The 17,230-nt window shown below is 42.7% G+C and overlaps 1 protein-coding gene across 1 annotated transcript; it reads right to left on the bottom strand.

Annotated features, from left to right (window-relative positions):
* Positions 1-4,823: 4,823 nt before the first annotated feature.
* On the bottom strand, positions 4,824-13,632 carry LYSMD3 (LysM domain containing 3). Its single transcript, XM_075932161.2, has 3 exons — positions 13,103-13,632; positions 12,625-12,897; positions 4,824-9,400 (listed from the first exon to the last, which is right to left on the bottom strand). The coding sequence occupies exons 2-3, from the start codon at positions 12,880-12,882 to the stop codon at positions 8,729-8,731; spliced, it is 930 nt and encodes a 309-aa protein (XP_075788276.1). The 5' UTR covers positions 12,883-12,897; positions 13,103-13,632; the 3' UTR covers positions 4,824-8,728.
* Between the last annotated feature and the right edge of the window lie 3,598 nt (positions 13,633-17,230).

Below are 17,230 nucleotides of genomic sequence, written 5' to 3'. Positions count from 1 at the left end.
TAAAATAAGTCTAATTTTTTTAATGTTTTGTTTAAATTCACTCCAAATGAATAGAAAGCACTGAATCCTAAAATCTCAGCATAAACTGAAACGATCAGTCTGTTTGTTTATGGCCTTTGATGCCTTTTTGAAGTAGCCGCAGGAGCTATCTTCATAAAAAGAAAAACGTGGTTTTATAGAATGAACTTAGATTGCTTTTCTGTCAATCTGCAAGGAAACTTAAAGCTTACTCTTCTTGTTTTTGTTTCCTTTATACTGCTGTTTTTCCTCTGAAGTACTCACAGCTAGACTCACAACCCTGACTGAAATGGTGAAGATAAAACTAAAACAAAATTAACAAACTATTTTAGCTGATTTAAAGATTGTTGGGAGCTTTAGATTTTACATTTTAATTTAAAATTTAATATATAGGAATTAAAGGGGAAAACAAACTTTTTCCTTTAGAATTATTTATCTGGAAAATATCACTTTTACACTGGAAAAGGCTCTCTGACCTATGCTTTTTGTTGTCCCTGTTCAAACTGAAACCTGTGCTAGTTGATCATATTGGTCCTTTCTTCTTTGTTTCAGTAATTCCACTAGCTGGTCAATTAAAATGTGTTCTCATTCAAGGAAATGTTAAGTTTTTTTAAAAAAATTATCTATATAAAGTTTGTTGTTTGATGGTTGGTGCACACATTTACCAAACAATACTTTATTTCAGTGCTAACTGGATTCTGAAAGAGAGAGAGAAAATACACACACAAGTATTTACCTAGCCGAATGGTTGTGTAACTTGGGACATGACTGTATTTTTTTCCTGTGTTAATTAAACTGTTCTGATAAACAAAATGTGAAGCAATTCCAAAGAATGAGAAAAGTAAATACAATGCAAGGCACACCTCAATCAAATTAATATATACATTTATTTTTAAATGTTAAATTGCTACGTATGAAGATATAGCAAAACAATGTATAATGACATATTTCTGTAATATAAAATAGTTTGCTTAATGCAACAAAAATTTACTCGTCATTAATTAGGACTTTATGTTGAAGTTTATTTTCTTATAAATAATAATGCGGAGTTGAAGTCTAAAGTTTGTGGAGTTTTAATTTTTTTATAGTATGGTCTGCACACACACTGCATTTATGCACACTAGATTCCTCTGCATGCTTATGGTAATTTCTTTCCAGTGTTTTCTCTGCTTGTCCTTGCATGTGGGCTCCTGCTGCAACTCAGGGAGAGAGAAGCTCTACTATAATTAAAAACACCATGTTTGGAATACTCCACAAGTTTAGCTGGTAGCTGTAGCTAATATAATAAACACAAAAAATACAACTAGATGGAGCTGCTGTAAAGTGAGTGCGTAATTGGTTGGAAAATGTTCTCAGAGTAATTATTAGTGGTTCACAGTTGAGCTGGAAAGGTATATTGAGTGAGGTCCTGTAGGGATCAGTTCTGTTCAATACTTTCATCAATGATTTAAATAATGGCATGAGTACACTTATTAAGACTATGGAGGATTCTAAGCTGGGAGGGGTTGCAAGTGCTTTGGAGAATAGGATTGTAATTCAGAATGATCTGGAGAACTGGTCTGAAATAGGATGAAATTCAATAAGGACAAATGCAAAGTACTCCACTTAGGAACAAATTGTTCCTTCCTCTTTGTAACAACTAAGTTGTGTGCACACAAAATGGGAAAAAACTGCCTAGGAAGTAGTACTGCAGAAAGGGATCTTAAGATAATGGATCACAAGCTAACTATGAGTAAACAATGTAATACTTTTTTTTAACCAAATAGTTCTGGCATGTATTAGCACAACACCAGGGCTACGTCTAGACTGGCATGATTTTCCGCAAATGCTTTTAACGGAAAAGTTTTCTGTTAAAAGCATTTGCGGAAATGAGCGTCTAGATTGGCATGGACGCTTTTCCGCAAAAGCACTTCTTGCGGAAAAGTGTCCGTACCAATCTAGACGTGCTTTTGCGCAAAAGAGCCCCGATCACCATTTTTGCCATCGGGGCTTTTTTGAGCAAATCTGAGCTGTCTACACTGGCCCTTTTGCGCAAAGCTTCTAATAAGAAATTAGAGACGTAGAGACTTAGGGACTTTTGCCCGAACGGGAGCAGCATAGTATTTCCGCAAGAAGCACTGATTTCTTACATGAGATCATCAGTGTTCTTGTGGAAATTCAAGCAACGAGTGTAGACAGCCGGCAAGTTTTTCCGCAAAAGCAGCTGCTTTTGCGGAAAAGCTTGCCACTCTAGACACAACCAAGAAGTAATTCTTCTACTCTATTCCATGGTGATTAAGGCTCAGCTCTATTGCACCAAGTTTTGGGGACCACACTTCAGGAAAGATGTGAACAAACTGGAGACAGTCCAGGGAAGAGCAGTAGCAACAACAAAATAAAAGTCTAGAAAACAAGACCTATGAGAGAAGATTGGGGGAGTGGGGGGATGGAGTGGTTTAGTCTGGAGAAGACAGAGGAAAAATATTTTTGAAAAAATATGGGGGAGGGGAGAATCAAGGGGACAATTGCCCAGGGGCCTGAGTGATTTAATAGGCCCTGGGGGGTCGCAGTTGCTGCCTGCTCTGGGGAAAACCACAACACTATCTCTTGATTCAAAGCCACTTTTGATATGTCCCATGCAGGTTCTGGGAAAGGGGTACTGAGTCCAGGAACCCAAGAGGCATATAAAAAAATATTTGAATCAAGAGATACTGCTGTGGCTTTCCCCAGAGTAGATAGGTTGGGTTCAGGCAAGGAAGGTATGGTGTGGTGTGGCTGCTCATGGGCACATCCGAGTGGAGGGGGAGAGGAGGGAGGGAGAGAGACAAGGCTAATGTGGTCTCAAGCTCAGCTGGTAGGATGGGGGACATCTGAGCCTTCTTCAGGTGAAGGCAGGAGACCTGTGGCCCCAGGGAGAGAAGAGGAAGCAGCACTGATTTCTGCCCTGGGACCCAGAATTGCTGGTGGTGGGCCTGGTTGCTACACATTTTCTCCTTCTTTGTTCTCCTTAACCTCTGAGGCTAGGAGAAGAAACAATGGGCTTAAATTGCAGTAAGGGTCGTTTAGGTTGGAAATCAGAAAAAACTAGTGGATAAGCACTGGAATATATTACCCAGGGAGGTTGTGAAATCATCTTCATTGGAGATTTTTAAGAGCCAGTAGGATGAGACTGGCAGGGGTGGCTTAAATAATATTTAGTTCTGCCATGACTGCAGGGGACTTAACTAGATGAGCTCTTAAGGGTCCTTGCAGTCATATGATTCTATTAAGTTAGACTGCTATAGAATAATCATGTTAGCAATTACTTTTAAGTAAAATGTGCAGAAGTTAATGCAGATTTGTATCAAACAGTCAAAGATTACAGTATGAGGAAATAGTGACAGAGTGCAATCAGAAGAGAGAATAAACAGGAAAGACAAATCCCAGGAAACCACTTTATTTCATAGTCCAGCATGAGTCAGTAAGATTTAACATGTTCAGAAATGACTTTCCAAACAAAAACAAAAAAAAACCCACTATGCGTAATTGGCCAAGAGAAAGAATAGGGAATAGCTCCCTCCTGAGGCAGCAGCTGAGCTTCTTCAGCTAGCTTTTCTGGCGTTTCAAACTTCAACCCTCCCATGTCTAGATAATCCTTTCTGCAGGTAAGCCCATCTCCACAGATAGTTAAGACCCGAATGGACCATTATGATTTAGTGTGCTCTTCTTCGTAGTCCATGGAACCTAATCCAGTAATTACTAGACCAAGCCAATAGCTTCTGTTTGAGCTGTAGCATAACATCTAGGACAGGGGCCTGCAATCTTTTTGCATTCGGGACCTCTGCACCCAATAAAAGGGGTCCGGAAAAAAAAAAGCATGGCCCTTTTAATTGCCACTCCGCTCCTGCCACTCTCCCCACCCCTGCCCCATGTACAGGCACTGACCGGGAAAAGAAAATACCTGCTGGCCCGGATCAAGTTGCTGCTACCGCCCCAGCAGACAGTCCCGACCTGCTGGTTGCGTACCACTGTTCTAGAATATAACAGCCCCCAACTTAGAGTAACTTATCTTGTGCTTAAATTTTTAGCTAGCAGGAGCAGTCTAGTAGGAAGGTAATTGAGGGCCAGAACTACCAGTTCCAGACTGCCAGTAACCAAGAATCAGACCAGTGTTGAACATAAAGATACATTGGAGAGAGTACTTGAAATTGCATTTATATAAATGTGTGTGTTCAGAATGTGGAAAACGATGAGATGTAATGTTACAGGAAGATCCCTCCCCTACATCCACTCTGCTTAGGCAAGTTCAAGTCACCAAGACTTATGGGCTACTGCTAGACTGGCATGATTTTCTGCAAGTGCTTTTAACGGAAAAGCACTTTTTGCGGAAAAGCATCCATGCCAATCTAGACGTGGTTTTGCGCAAGAAAGCCCCGATCGCCATTTTCGCCCTCGAGGCTTTTTTGCGCAAAACAGTTTTCAGCTGTCTACACTGACCCTTTTGTGCAAAAGCATTTCCGGAAAAGGGCTTTTGCCTGATTGGGATCATCAAAGCATTTGCGTAAGAAGCACTGATTTCGGACAGTAAAACATCAGTGCTTTTGCGCAAAATCAAGCGGCCAGTGTAGACAGCTGGCAAGTTTTTCCGCAAAAGCAGCTGCTTTTGCGGAAAAACTTGCCAGTCTAGATGCAGCAATGTAGTTTACTGAAAGCAATATGGTTGTATTTTTCAGGGGGTCCTGTTGATCAATGAAAATACCTGCTTTGTGTGTGTGTGAGTTTTTTTTGTTTTTTTTTTTTTTTTACAGCAGACACTTTTATTAGAATACTCAGAGTTCCCAAAAATATGAAGTAAAAGGAGCAAAGGTTTAATAAGAGGCTTACATCCTCAGTACTGCATTGTTTCACTAATTACATTTTGATCCTGTATAAAATACTTTGTTATACAAAGACCATTTGTGGTAGTGTACTCCAAAATATAGCAATTTAAATAAAGTATTTACATATGCTAACAGTACAATATGCACTTAGATTAAAAATTGACTTCCTGAGCAAACACAGTTTTGTATTTAAATCTAAAGCATGATTCTTCTCTTGAATGCACCATGTAATAAATTGCTTTACAATTCTAACATCACTGTTAAAACAATTTTGACAGGAATCTGGCTTTACCACTTCACCTCTAACTATCAAATGTAAATTTGTGCTCGTTGCAATAATCTAGTTATTTACACCACAGTTAAATAGCTGATAAGATAATGCAGTGTGTGTTCTATAGTAGATTGGAAAAGAGACTGCAATAGATTGAGACTGCTCAAAGAGAAGCAAGCTGAAAACTGTATTAACAGGACTCCCATATTCATGGAAACTGTCAAACTCTGGTAAAATTAACCTTCTGCTCTTAAAAATGCTGTTATATAAGCCATTGTTCAAAAACAATATTTTTAAAATATTTCTTCAGAGGTGACTAAGATATGCCTTTGCTGTAGTACACATTATCTTAGGAAGAATTCATTGACAATAAGTCACAAGTCTTCTCAGACTTAAACCCTCCCCAAATGTGACTTAAATGTAAGATATAGCTGAACATAGGCTCAATATATAATGCAACACAACACAAGTAGCATTGTCTCTTTACCCGTAGTTTAACAATAGAGAACCTTTTCTGATTCCAAATCAAGAGTTGACCAGATCTGACAAACTATTACTGAACTATTAATTTAATATTTTGTTTTCTCATCTGTGTACGAGTCAGATATTGCATACTAGTTATTTTTAGGATCTTCTGAAAAATCTCAAACAAGCTAATTTATTGAGCTGAACAAGATGAAGTTATCTTGGGCTTCTTATTGTCATAAAAGGACCAATCTCTGACAGAGTTAACGTTTTGTAGTTCTAAAACTACTAGTGGCATAGGGGACAAGATGTAATTAAGGCAAGCAGTAAGATTACAGTTCTGTGCTCTAAATATATTTAGGTTATTCTATGCTGAAAGAGTTCCTGATCTTACATGGATATGATTTTTACCTAAAGTACCTTCAAAGCAATGTTGAATTCTTAGACGAAAGCAACCTCAACTATTTCGAAACTAGCTGCTTAATGTTTTGGCCATTGAAGCACAGTGGCTTGTATTTCTGTAAATTTCTAAAACAAATGTTAAATAACTCCTATTTGTATAACTAATTTAGTTCTCTCTCAAATTGTGCATGACCATCTTCTTCTGAGAGCTGCCAACTTTATACAAATATTTCAGAATAGCCCCAAAATAAAAATCCACAGGACCAAAGTATACTTCCACCTGCCATCAAATTTTAGATCACTTTAAAATGCAACTTTTGTAGTTGTCAAGTTTTACAACTTTTAAATAAATATAGCCAGTGAACCATGTTTACCTCATTTAACAAGTTGTTTGCCCTACTTAATCTATATTTCATTAGAATTTAAAAACCGAGAAAGTCCACAAATATTGCATCTTACAAATGTTTCTATTTCTCAGAATCACTTTGTTTATACTATACCAAGGGTGGGCAATTTTTAATGGGGGGCCACTCAAGACTAAGTGGTAGTAAGTGGTCAAGGGCTGCACTTTCTGTGGAGGGGATATGGGGTCTGGGACAGCGAGTGGGGTGTAAAAGGGAGCTTGGGACAGAGGACTGGGGTGCAGGAGGAAGTGTGGGATCTGTGATGGAACTGACCTGGAGGAGGTGGGGAGAGGATTTGGGTGGTAGCCTGGGCAAAAAGTTCAGGGGAGAAAAGGTGAGGGGTATCAGACAGGCTCTAGCTGGGAGCAGTAGCAGCTTGAGGCCTGCTGCAGCAGCTGGTGCCCCAGGTGGAACATGCGATCAGTGCCCCTTCCTGCAGGGCCATCAATAGACTGACGTCATCGGCGGGCACCCCAAGCGCCCGTGACATCATCATTAGGCGCCCCAGGCGGCAGCGCCCTATGCAGCGGCTGAGTCTGTCTATAGCCATGGGCCACCCCTGGCTGGGAGACATTCATCTAAGCAGCTCCCAGCCAGCAGCTCTGCTCCAGCACAGGGAAGGAGACTTCATTCGCTGTCCTTGCCTTCAGCCAAGTTTCTCAGCTCCTATTGACTAGAAACTGGCTAATGGAAGCTGGAGGATTTTGGTAGGGGATGGGGACAGCACACAAAGCTTTCTCCTCTCTGCCTAGACTGCATAGCACTTAGCACCTGCTGTTTAAAGCAGCTGCTCCCCCCTCTGCAGTAAGGGTGTTGGAGAGGCCGTCACAGACCAAATCCAGCTGCTTGGTGGGCTGGATCCAGCCCACTAGCTGTCGCTTGCCCACCTCTGTACTATACACTTGGTAAAAATTCTGTTTAAATATAATGGAGTATTTTTCCACAGGCTGTGGTAGCAAGAGAGCTTACTCATATCCTCATATGGAGGATAGCAGTGAGAACCTTGCTTAAAAGGGCAAAAAGGATGGGATTTAGTGTAAATTATAAGCAGTATCTTAAATCAGATTTTAAAACATTCATATATAGGAATATACAACTACCTCCCCTTTCCAATTTAAAGAAAATTTAGTAAGGTTAAGACCTATTTCTCTAGCTGAAAATTTTAGATGCCACAGGGTTTCCCTTTGAAGTGTTGTAGGAATGAATTGGAGAAACTGGATGCAGCTAACACCCACCTACATGTGCCTTCAGACACCTGAAAACACCAGTTATATTTCCTTAATGCAAAACAAAAAACAAGGGGGGAGGAGAAGAGAACCATGGAAGTAAGTGCCAGACCCCTTGAATTGTTTTTTATACAAGTAGTTGAACAGAAAAAGGCATGTTATTTAGTCAATTTCTAGTTATGCAAATGTAAGCAGCTAATTATTGCTTAGGACAAGGACTTCTGTCTCAACAACTGGATTGTGTTTAAGTGTCAGAGCATAGCCCACTTAAAGTGACCTCCAGGGATCCTCTGCAGTATTTATAAGTCTATTTGACTGGACTGTAGACAGAAAATGAAACTGGGCCTGAACAGTAGGCCTTACTTTTAGGAAAGGAAGTTTGCTTGTACTCAAAAAGAAAATTTAAATTGATGGTGTAATGACTGTCAAAAGATCTCCATCTTGACTACGGGGGGTGGGGGTGGAGGGGTGGTCCCAAAAAAGCAGCTTTCGGGGAAAAAGCTGCAGCCACCACTATGTAAATGAAGTGTGGGAAATTCAAATCCCCACTTCATTTACGATTTCGATATGTCTAATTTACATATCTATCTAAAAGAATGTAGTTTAGACGTACTCTCAGTGTTGTTCATTATGAAGTGGGAAGTCGATTTCTTCTGTTGATAGTCATTAAGATAGCCCCTCTAGCATTTACAATTCAATATTATAAACAAAGCATGAAAATATTTTTAAAATGTAACATGCTGAAACAGATGCTTTCAGGTACTCAATTTCTCATATTTGTCAGACCTGCAGCTTAACAGCAATCGTTAAACAAACCAGTTTATATTTCAATAGAAGGGTCTGTAAAGCCTTTCAAAAACATGTTTCCATACACCTGTATACTATGATCATCATCTCACATTAAACCTGCTTGAAAGTTTAAATGACCCACAGAATTATCTCCAATGTAAATATGGCATGTTCCAACAACAATTTAAATAAAGGAAGCAAAGCATCCTTGTACTTTAATACTGTCCATGAAGAAGGAATGTATACATCAGTAAAATCTATTCTCTGCATTCCAGATGCATTTTGCATTATACACTGTTTTTCTTCATCTGAAAGTTATGTTATATGCTTATGAACAACAGTATTCTGAGGCTTTCCATTATAATGCTGATGTCCCTCCTCACTCTCAATGTTCATAATGTTTGCTGGATTTATTCCATTTTCAATTTGTTTTGGTTGTGATGGTGGTGTGACTGGGGTGAGTGAGTGGGTAGATTCCATTGTAGAATGGTGACTAACGTCCACTTTCATTAAAACCTCATAATATAGGAGATAAAAAACTGGAGTTACAATACCAATCACTAACATTATCACTACTGCTGACCACCATCCTATACCCCAGTCTGCTCCATAATAGGGATCTTTCCGCTTTTTGGTTTTAGCATCAGGTTCAAAGCATATCTGTTGTGCAGATAAGGCAGAGACAACTTCATTAAGATTCTCCCTTTTTGTATCATTACACTTAACTATCTGTTCTATATCTCGATCCACCTCTTTCAAGAAGTTGCCAACTGTCTCATTACAGGAAAATGAATCAGAAGCTGGTGACGTTTCTTGGAATTCTGGGGAATACTGAGTGGAAGATGAAGGTCTCGAAACTTGTTTGCCTTTTGGAGAGCAATGTGTTTCAGTTAAGACGCTAAACTTTTTCACTGGAATTTTGATACATCTCAGCGCAAAAAAATCCTGGTCAGTGATGAGATTGTTAACCCTTTTGATGTCTGCAACCTGAAAAAAAATTTAAACAAAGCAATGTAGTTTAAACATTAAAATGTGAAGAGTTCTTCCCTCCCTGAGCAATAGTATGCACCCCTTTAAAAAAAATAATTTCATATTATAAATGGAACCGAGTAAAAAATAATTTGATAGGAGATAGGGAATAGAGTCCCAAATATAAACAATTTTTTTTTTTCGAAACAGACAAACTGAAGTACAAAGTGGATGGCAGGAATTATATTCCAATGCAAATAATCACTGACTCCTCTGAATTCAAGGGGAAAAGTCACTTAATCTGCATCTCACCTCTACACAAAAGAGATAATACTCCTCCCTCCCTTTTAGGAAATTATGACCATTAGCCTATAAGTGTTTTGCCAGTATAGATACTATTACTGTAAAGTGTGATTTGATTTTTGTACAGCTTCCATTAAAGTTCTTACTTTTAAAGATCACCCTCTTTCATCTAGTCTAGTTCTTCTGTCTCTACCTCTGCTTTACCACATGCAGCAACAAATATAACTCAAGGCATTCAATCTTCCTATCCCTCCTCTCAGAAACAGAAGAGTTTGCTACAAATTTAAGAGCTCCACTTACTAAGTCTTGTAAAAATAATTCCAGCACAGGTTTTATTTCCAACAGCTACAAAAAGCAGGCTTATGAATGAGTGGGGAAATAATGGTTAGAAAAGGGAGCAATTAAAAATAATTTCAGTTAAATCAAGTATTCAATTACTTAACTTGTTTAAGCTTTTCATTTTACAAGATGAAGTTTAGTCAAGCTTTGATTCTGCAGGCAGGCTGTCTTACCGCCCCACCAATCCCAAACAAAGAATAGAAGCAAAACATATGAGAACAAGTAAATACGGTTTTTTTCACCCAAGTTCTTGCAATTTTTTGCAACTACAGTCAAAATAGCTAAAGGATTAAAAGTTTACATTTTTTCCATGAAAAAAGCCATACAAGAACACCTCTGAGCATTCCTTAGAAAACTGTTTAGTAAACAAGTTATGAGCTTTTGAAAACCATATAAGCAAATGTGGCTCAGTGATTGTATGCAAGTTTGACTGCTCTAGTCAAGAAGGTTACCACACTAGTACAGCTAGTTTCTCCCTCTATATATAAAAAATATTTTCCTGCAAGCAACAGTGACGTCATTGATGCGCTGGATCCATTTTGCGGGGAAGTGTGCACACTGCTGTGTGGAGGGGAGCAGCATGCGCTTCCCTGCATGACAGATCTAGCACAGAGCCTTGAGGTGCTCTCTTCTCCTCCCCTCCCCCACACAGGAAGTGGGCACAGTAGGTGGCAGCCCAAGCGCCCAGCCCAACGCAGGCGGAGGCAATTTGTGTTGGGGCCCCAGAACCAGGGAGTAGAAGTGGAGCTGGAGACAGCTGCCACAGCCCCTACCCTCCTGCAGAGGAGCCAGAAGCCAGAGGGGATCCCAAGCTACCCCAAGAAGGGACCAGGGGAACCCCAAGCTATGGTCCCTGCTTCCCCTTTTGACTCTGCACAGGCTGGGGAGACAGAGTGATCTGAGGCAGGCAGTGGCGGTTTCCTCATTGGAGCAGCAGGGAAAGCCTCTGGTGCCTGGAAGCCGCGTGCAGCACAAAAAGTAGTAAGTGCCCTCCCCATCTCCTCATACCGAACCCTTAGCCTCCAGTGCCTCACGCACCCCCAGCCCACTCCTGCCCCCTTCTCCTCCAGCTGGACACCATGCCCCCTCCCCTCTGGGGGCACACCCTGCCCCCAGCCCCTTCCTACTTCCTCCCCTCTAGCCACAAACCCTGCCCAATCCGGGCCCAGCCCCCATCTAGCCAGTATCCTGTCCCTGGCTCCAATCCTGGGACAGTCCTTGCGCTCCAGTCCTCATCTGGCTGCAGGTAGGGCTGGTGGAAGCCCCCCCTCCTGCTACAACATGAGTAGCAGGGGAGGCCCCAATCCAGCGGTGGTGGACAGATCATAGCGAGCAGGTGAGTACTAAAAGAGAAGTGTACTGAAAACTCCCCTTAGCTGAGACAAGAAGTTTGCAGAAGCCCTTGGCTCTATACTACAAGAGTGGCCAAGAAGTTCAACACTCTGATGGGGAGAGGGAGTGTGAATCTCATGCAAATCAGTATTTCAAAACTGGCGATGGAACAAAATTAGGAGAACCTAATGCTAACATAAGTACATTCTCTCAGCCCTCCCACAGTACACAGAATGGGAGTTTAATGTTGTCTGGCCAAATACCTCCCAGTGATGTTATTTACATGTGTAGATACAGAGGGAGCAGTATGGGGTAGCAGCAGCCACTGTCCTGCTTGGGGGGGGGGGGGGGGAGAGAGAGAGAAGAGAAGGAGAAGAGCGACTGAGATCCCAGACTGGAACTGAGCTTAGCTGGGTTGCCTGCCCACCTGGCTCTGAATGCACAGCCACAGAGGGGGTAGAGTCCCAAACCTGGCATGAGCCAGGCTGCCAGCTAGCCTTTTAAAATATTTACGTGGGGGAGGAGTGGGGGGAAGAGTGAAAAGAGGAAAATGATGTGTGTAGTCTATAGCATTAACCTGTAAGCTTTTGCTCATTGTTAATCGCTAATCAACTACACTATTACATCCCTAGTACAGACTGCAGATACACTCTCACCTTCTCAAGACATGAAACATTTGTTTCCCCATCCACAGATACTAATATTTGGTAGCATTTCTTTATTCTTAGTTTTATTAGCCACCCCATTTGGCATTTCTTTGACTTGAACTTTCTAATACACATTTTAGTAATTATTTTAATACCTTTGTAGTGCCACACATTATAACTTATTGTCAAGCCCTGCAGACTTTCAAGTGTGTTGTTTGTATTGTGGGCTAAGGGAAAAGTTGTATCTGACTAAATTGCTCAGCCACAGACTATTTGAATGTGTGTTAATTCACACACACACACACACACACACACACACACACGAAAGCACGGTTAGATTGTGTGAAAAGCCCCACCACAGAGTTCCTTTCGCAAACCTGAAGAGTTATGTGCCCCTTTCACCCACAGAAGTTGAAACAAAAACGATACTATAGCATCTCACCCAGCTTGTCAGCCTTAACTTGAGCATTGCCTGATTTCTGAGGGCTTAACCGAGCCAGGTAACATTCGCGTTCTGTGGTTTCCGCAAGAAGCAGCATATTCCACTGCGCCGGGGCAGCTGGGGGCGGGGAGGGCAAAACGAGGTTTTTGGGGGCCGCTCGGTTAGCACACGAGACTCACCGAGCAGCTGTACTGCAGCGCAATCGCGTTCAAAGTCTCGCCTTCCTGGATGTCCTTTGTTAGCAGCACAATATCATCCAGCCGGTCCCTCGAGGTGCTTCGCCGGACCTTCTCTCGCCCCCTGGGGCGCAGCTCGGACACCTCCCCGTCCTCCTCCTGCGCCTCCCCGTCCGCCTGGACCCCGTTCCCAAAGGGGTAGGCGCGGCTGCTGCTGGCGGCGGGCAGGACGCCGGCTGGGGGCTGGCTCCGCCCGGCCATTCTCTGGGGAAGCCTCTAAAGACAACAAACACCTGCCGCTCGGGCAAACCTTTCACCGCGCCCCGCCGGCAGCCGGGCGCTACGCGGCTAGGGTATGGGGGGGGGGGGGGCGCGGAGACTCTGCCGCGGCCCGGGCCGGTACCTGGACCCTCTCGGCGGTTGCAGCTCCAGAGCGGGGGAGAAGTGAAGTAGAGCGCGGCCCACGGAGAACAACACTCACCTGTCGCGCCCCCAGGCGCTCTTCATGGCAATGGCGCCGGGCAGCCGCCACTCATCGGCTCCTTCCGCGCGGCTGGGCCTACAGTGGTCGCCACGTCTGCAGAGCAGCCCCGCCCCCGGAAACGCCCCTGGCCCCGCCCCAAGCACTCTTAAAGGGCCTGCCCGGTGGGCTTAACCGCGCACGCGCAGAAGACTGGCCGTTGATTGTGCCCTGGGGTGGAAGGGTGCGGGCAGTTCCCCTCTTTCCAGCGCGTCTCACGTCCAGGCACGGCGCTGAGCGTCTTACTCCTCGCGCAGCCCGGGGGCCTGGGTTCCCCTTGCCAAGCGCTGGGGCGGGGCAGCTGGAAGCGGTCCAAAGGCATGAGATTGGCCCCACGAACCTGGGGGCTTGCGAGAGATACTAGTCGGGGTGCGGTGATTTGACCCCTAAAGCGGGCAGGCCGCCTGGGCCCAAGAGCTGAAACTGCAAAGTTGATGCCTATTGTAAAAGGATGCTGGTTGGTCTGGAGCAGCGTTTCTTAATTGTGTTCTGCGCACGCTGGTGTGCCGCCCAGAACAACAGAATTAAAAAATGGCTACCCTTAAAGGGGCAGGTGATTTTTTGGTCAACTTTTCCCTGCCTCCTTCCCCCCCCCCTTTTTTTCCCTCAACAAAAAATCCTTAGTGTTCTTCCTTAAAAAAAAATGTGTTTGGTGTTCCTCGGTCTTAAAAAGTTCAAAAAACACTGAGCTGGAGTCTCCAGCTTCGACCTAGTCCAGATCTATCCAGCCAGGAATTGTGCATTGCCCCTGGGATCCCACTGCTCTTTTGCTCCTTCTACAGCTTCTCTATAGCCTTTTTTGGGTCTGGAATGTGTGTGTGTGTGTGTGTGTGTGTGTGTGTGTGTGTGTGTGTGTGGGCGGGGGGGGGGGGAGGATCCTGGGACTCTTCTGGGAAATCAGAATTGCAGAAGTGAAGATGGAAGGTATTGAGCGGCCAAGCCTGTTTATTACAGGTGAGAAAAGGAAGCTATTGGACATTTTGAGCTGTGCCTCCTCCTCTCATAAATAGTGTCCACTGTTCCCTTTGCCTTCTCCCCTACCAAAAACTCTTCTCAAGTCCTTTCAGGAGAGAGAAAGCTCTTCCCAGTTCCTGCATTAGCTCTGTTAAGTTTCTTTTACCCAGAAGGCAGAAAAGTGGGGAAGATTGACACCAGATGACACCAAGGTGGAGCTCCTGGTCAAAATCACCAAAGTGGCTTCAGCCTGAGCCAAAATTGTTATTCACAGATCACAAGTTGGCAACAATGGGTTGAACCAAACTCAGGGTACTCAACTTTGGAAGCCCCACGGGCCACAATTATACTCCCAGCACATGCCGAGGGCTGCAACTTAAGTGTGGTTGCATATGCAAGCAAATATATACAAATAGCTTCTTTCACACTGACAGGCATGAATACAAAGATTAAGGCAAGACTACCCAACATGCAGGCCTCATTTAAGTCAGTTCTGCTAATACTAATAAAATATTTCCACCCATATGACAGCACTTATACTGAGCAGTGACAGTCCAGGAATTTAACTACTAAAACATATATCAACAGAAGACCATTATATTGACTTGCTATTGTGGATGAGGCTTTTTTTTAAACAATTAACAAAATCATCCCAAGCGCAGGATTTAGTGGTGATAGGGGACTTCAACTATCCAGATATATGTTGGGAAACTAACACAGCGGGGCACAGACTATCCAATAAGTTCTTGGACTGCATTGGAGACAACTTTTCATTTCAGAAGGTTGAAAAAGCTAGTGGGGGGGAAGCTGTTGTAGATTTGATTTTAAAAAATAGGAACTGGTTGAGAATTTGAAAGTGGAAGGCAGCTTGGGTGAAAGTGATCATGAAATCATAGAGTTTGTGATTCTAAGATATGATAGAAGGGAGAACATAACATTAGAGATAATGGATTTCAGGAAGGCAGATTTTGGTAAGCTCAGAGAGCTGGTAGGTAAGGTCACACGGGAGGTAAGACTGAGGGGAAAAACAACTAAAGAGAGTTGGCAGTTTTTCAAAGGGACATTATTAAGCAAGCTATTCCACTGCATAGGAAAGATGGCAAAAGACCACCTTGGCTTAACCAGGAGATCTTGCATGATCTAAAAATAAAAAAGGAGTCATATAAAAATGGAAACTAGGACAAATTTCAAAGGATGAATATAGACAAACAATACAGGAATGCAGGGGCAAGATTAGAAAGGAAAAGGCACAAAACGAGCTCAGATTAGCTATAGGCATAAAGGGAAACAAGAAGACATTCTATAAATATATTAGAAGCAAGAGGAACACCAAGGACAGGGTAGGCCCATTGCACAGTGAGGAGGGAGAAACAGTAACAAGAAACTTGACAATGGAAAAGATGCTTAATGACTTCTTTGTTTCGGTCTCCACCGAGACGTCTGATGAAGGAATGCCTAACATAGTGAATGCTAGTGGGAAGGGGGTAGGTTTAGAAGATAAAATAAAAAAAGAACAAGTTAAAAATCACTTAGAAAAGTTAGATGCCTGCAAGTCACCAGGGCCTGATGAAATGCGTCCTAGAATACTCACGGAGCTGATAGAGGAGGTATCTGAGCCTTTAGCCATCATCTTTGGAAAATCATGGAGGACAGGAGAGATTCCAGAAGACTAGAAAAGGGCAAATATAATGCCCATCTATAAAAAGGGAAATAAGAACAACCCAGGAAACTACCGACCAGTCAGTTTAACTTCTGTGCCAGGAAAGATAATGGAGCAAGTAATTAAGGAAATCATCTGTAAACTCTTGGAAGATAATAAGGTGATAGGGAACAGCCAGCATGGATTTATAAAGAACAAATCATGTCAAACCGATCTGATAGCTTTCTTTGATACGATAGCAAGTCTGGTGGATAAGGGAGAAGGGGTGGACATGGTATACCTAGACTTTAGTAGGGCATTTGAAACGGTCTTACATGACCTTTATCAATAAACAAGGCTAATACAACTTAGATGGGGCTACTATAAGGTGGGTGCATAAATGGCTGGATAACCATTCTCAGAGAGTAGTTATTAATGGTTCACAATCCTGCTGGAAGGGCATAACAAGTGGGGTTCCGCAGGGGTCTGTTTTGGGACCGGTTCTGTTCAATATCTTCATCAACTATTTAAGTATCAGCATAGAGAGTAAGCTTATTAAGTTTGCAGATGACACAAAGTTGGGAGGGGTTGCAACTGCTTTGGAGGACAGGGTCATAATGCAAAATGATCTGGACAAATTGGAGAAATGGTCTGAGGTACACAGGATGAAGTTTAATAAGGACAAATACAAAGTGCTCCACTTAGGAAGGACTAATCAGTTTCACACATACATTATGGGAAGCAACTATCTAGGAAGGAGTACGGCAGAAAGGGAGCTAGGGGTTATAGTGAACCACAAGCTAAATATGAGTCAACAGTGTGACGCTGTTGCAAAAAAAGTAAACATGATTCTGGGATGCATTAACAGGTGTGTTGTGAGCAAGACACGAGAAGTCATTCTTCCGCTTTACTCTGCGCTGTTTAGGTCTCAGTTGGAGTATTGTGTCCAGTTCTGGGCACTACATTTCAAGAAAGATGTGGAGAAATTAGAGAAGGTCCAAAGAAGAGCAACAAGAATGATAAAAGGTCTAGAGAACATGACCTATTAAGAAAGACTGAAAGAATTGGGCTTGTTTAGTTTGGAAAAGAGAAGATTGAGATGCTAGCAGTTTTCAGGTATCTAAAAGGGTGTCACAAGGAGGAGGGAGAAAAATTGTTCTTCCTTGCCTGTGAAGATAGAACAAGAAGCAATGGGCTTAAACTGCAGCAATGGAGGTTTAGGTTGGACATTAGGAAAAAGTTCCTAACTGTCAGGGTGGTTAAACACTGGAATAAATTGCCTAGGGAGGTTATGGAATCTCCATCTCTGGAGATGTGGAGATATTTAAGAGTAGGTTAGATAAATGTCTATCAGGGATGGTCTAGACAGTACTGGGTCCTGCCATGAGGGCAGGGGACTGGACACAATGACCTCTCGAAGTCCCTTCTAGTCCTAGTATGCTATGATTCATTGTGGAGAGTGTTCCCAGTGGAGGCCATGTTCAAAGGGATCCACT

This window comes from Pelodiscus sinensis, chromosome 6 (assembly GCF_052426305.1).
Source record: "Pelodiscus sinensis isolate ZL-2025 chromosome 6, ASM5242630v1, whole genome shotgun sequence".
NCBI classification, from domain to species: domain Eukaryota; kingdom Metazoa; phylum Chordata; order Testudines; family Trionychidae; genus Pelodiscus; species Pelodiscus sinensis.
This window is presented reverse-complemented; position numbering and strand designations above follow the sequence as displayed.

Coding starts and splice junctions, on each gene's coding strand:
- LYSMD3 (XM_075932161.2), bottom strand. CDS start 12,882: ATGGCCGGGCGGAGCCAGCCCCCAGCCGGCGTCCTGCCCGCCGCCAGC. Junction 9,401..12,624: donor CGCTGCAGTACAGCTGCTCG/GTGAGTCTCGTG, acceptor ATTTTTTTTCAG/GTTGCAGACATCAAAAGGGT.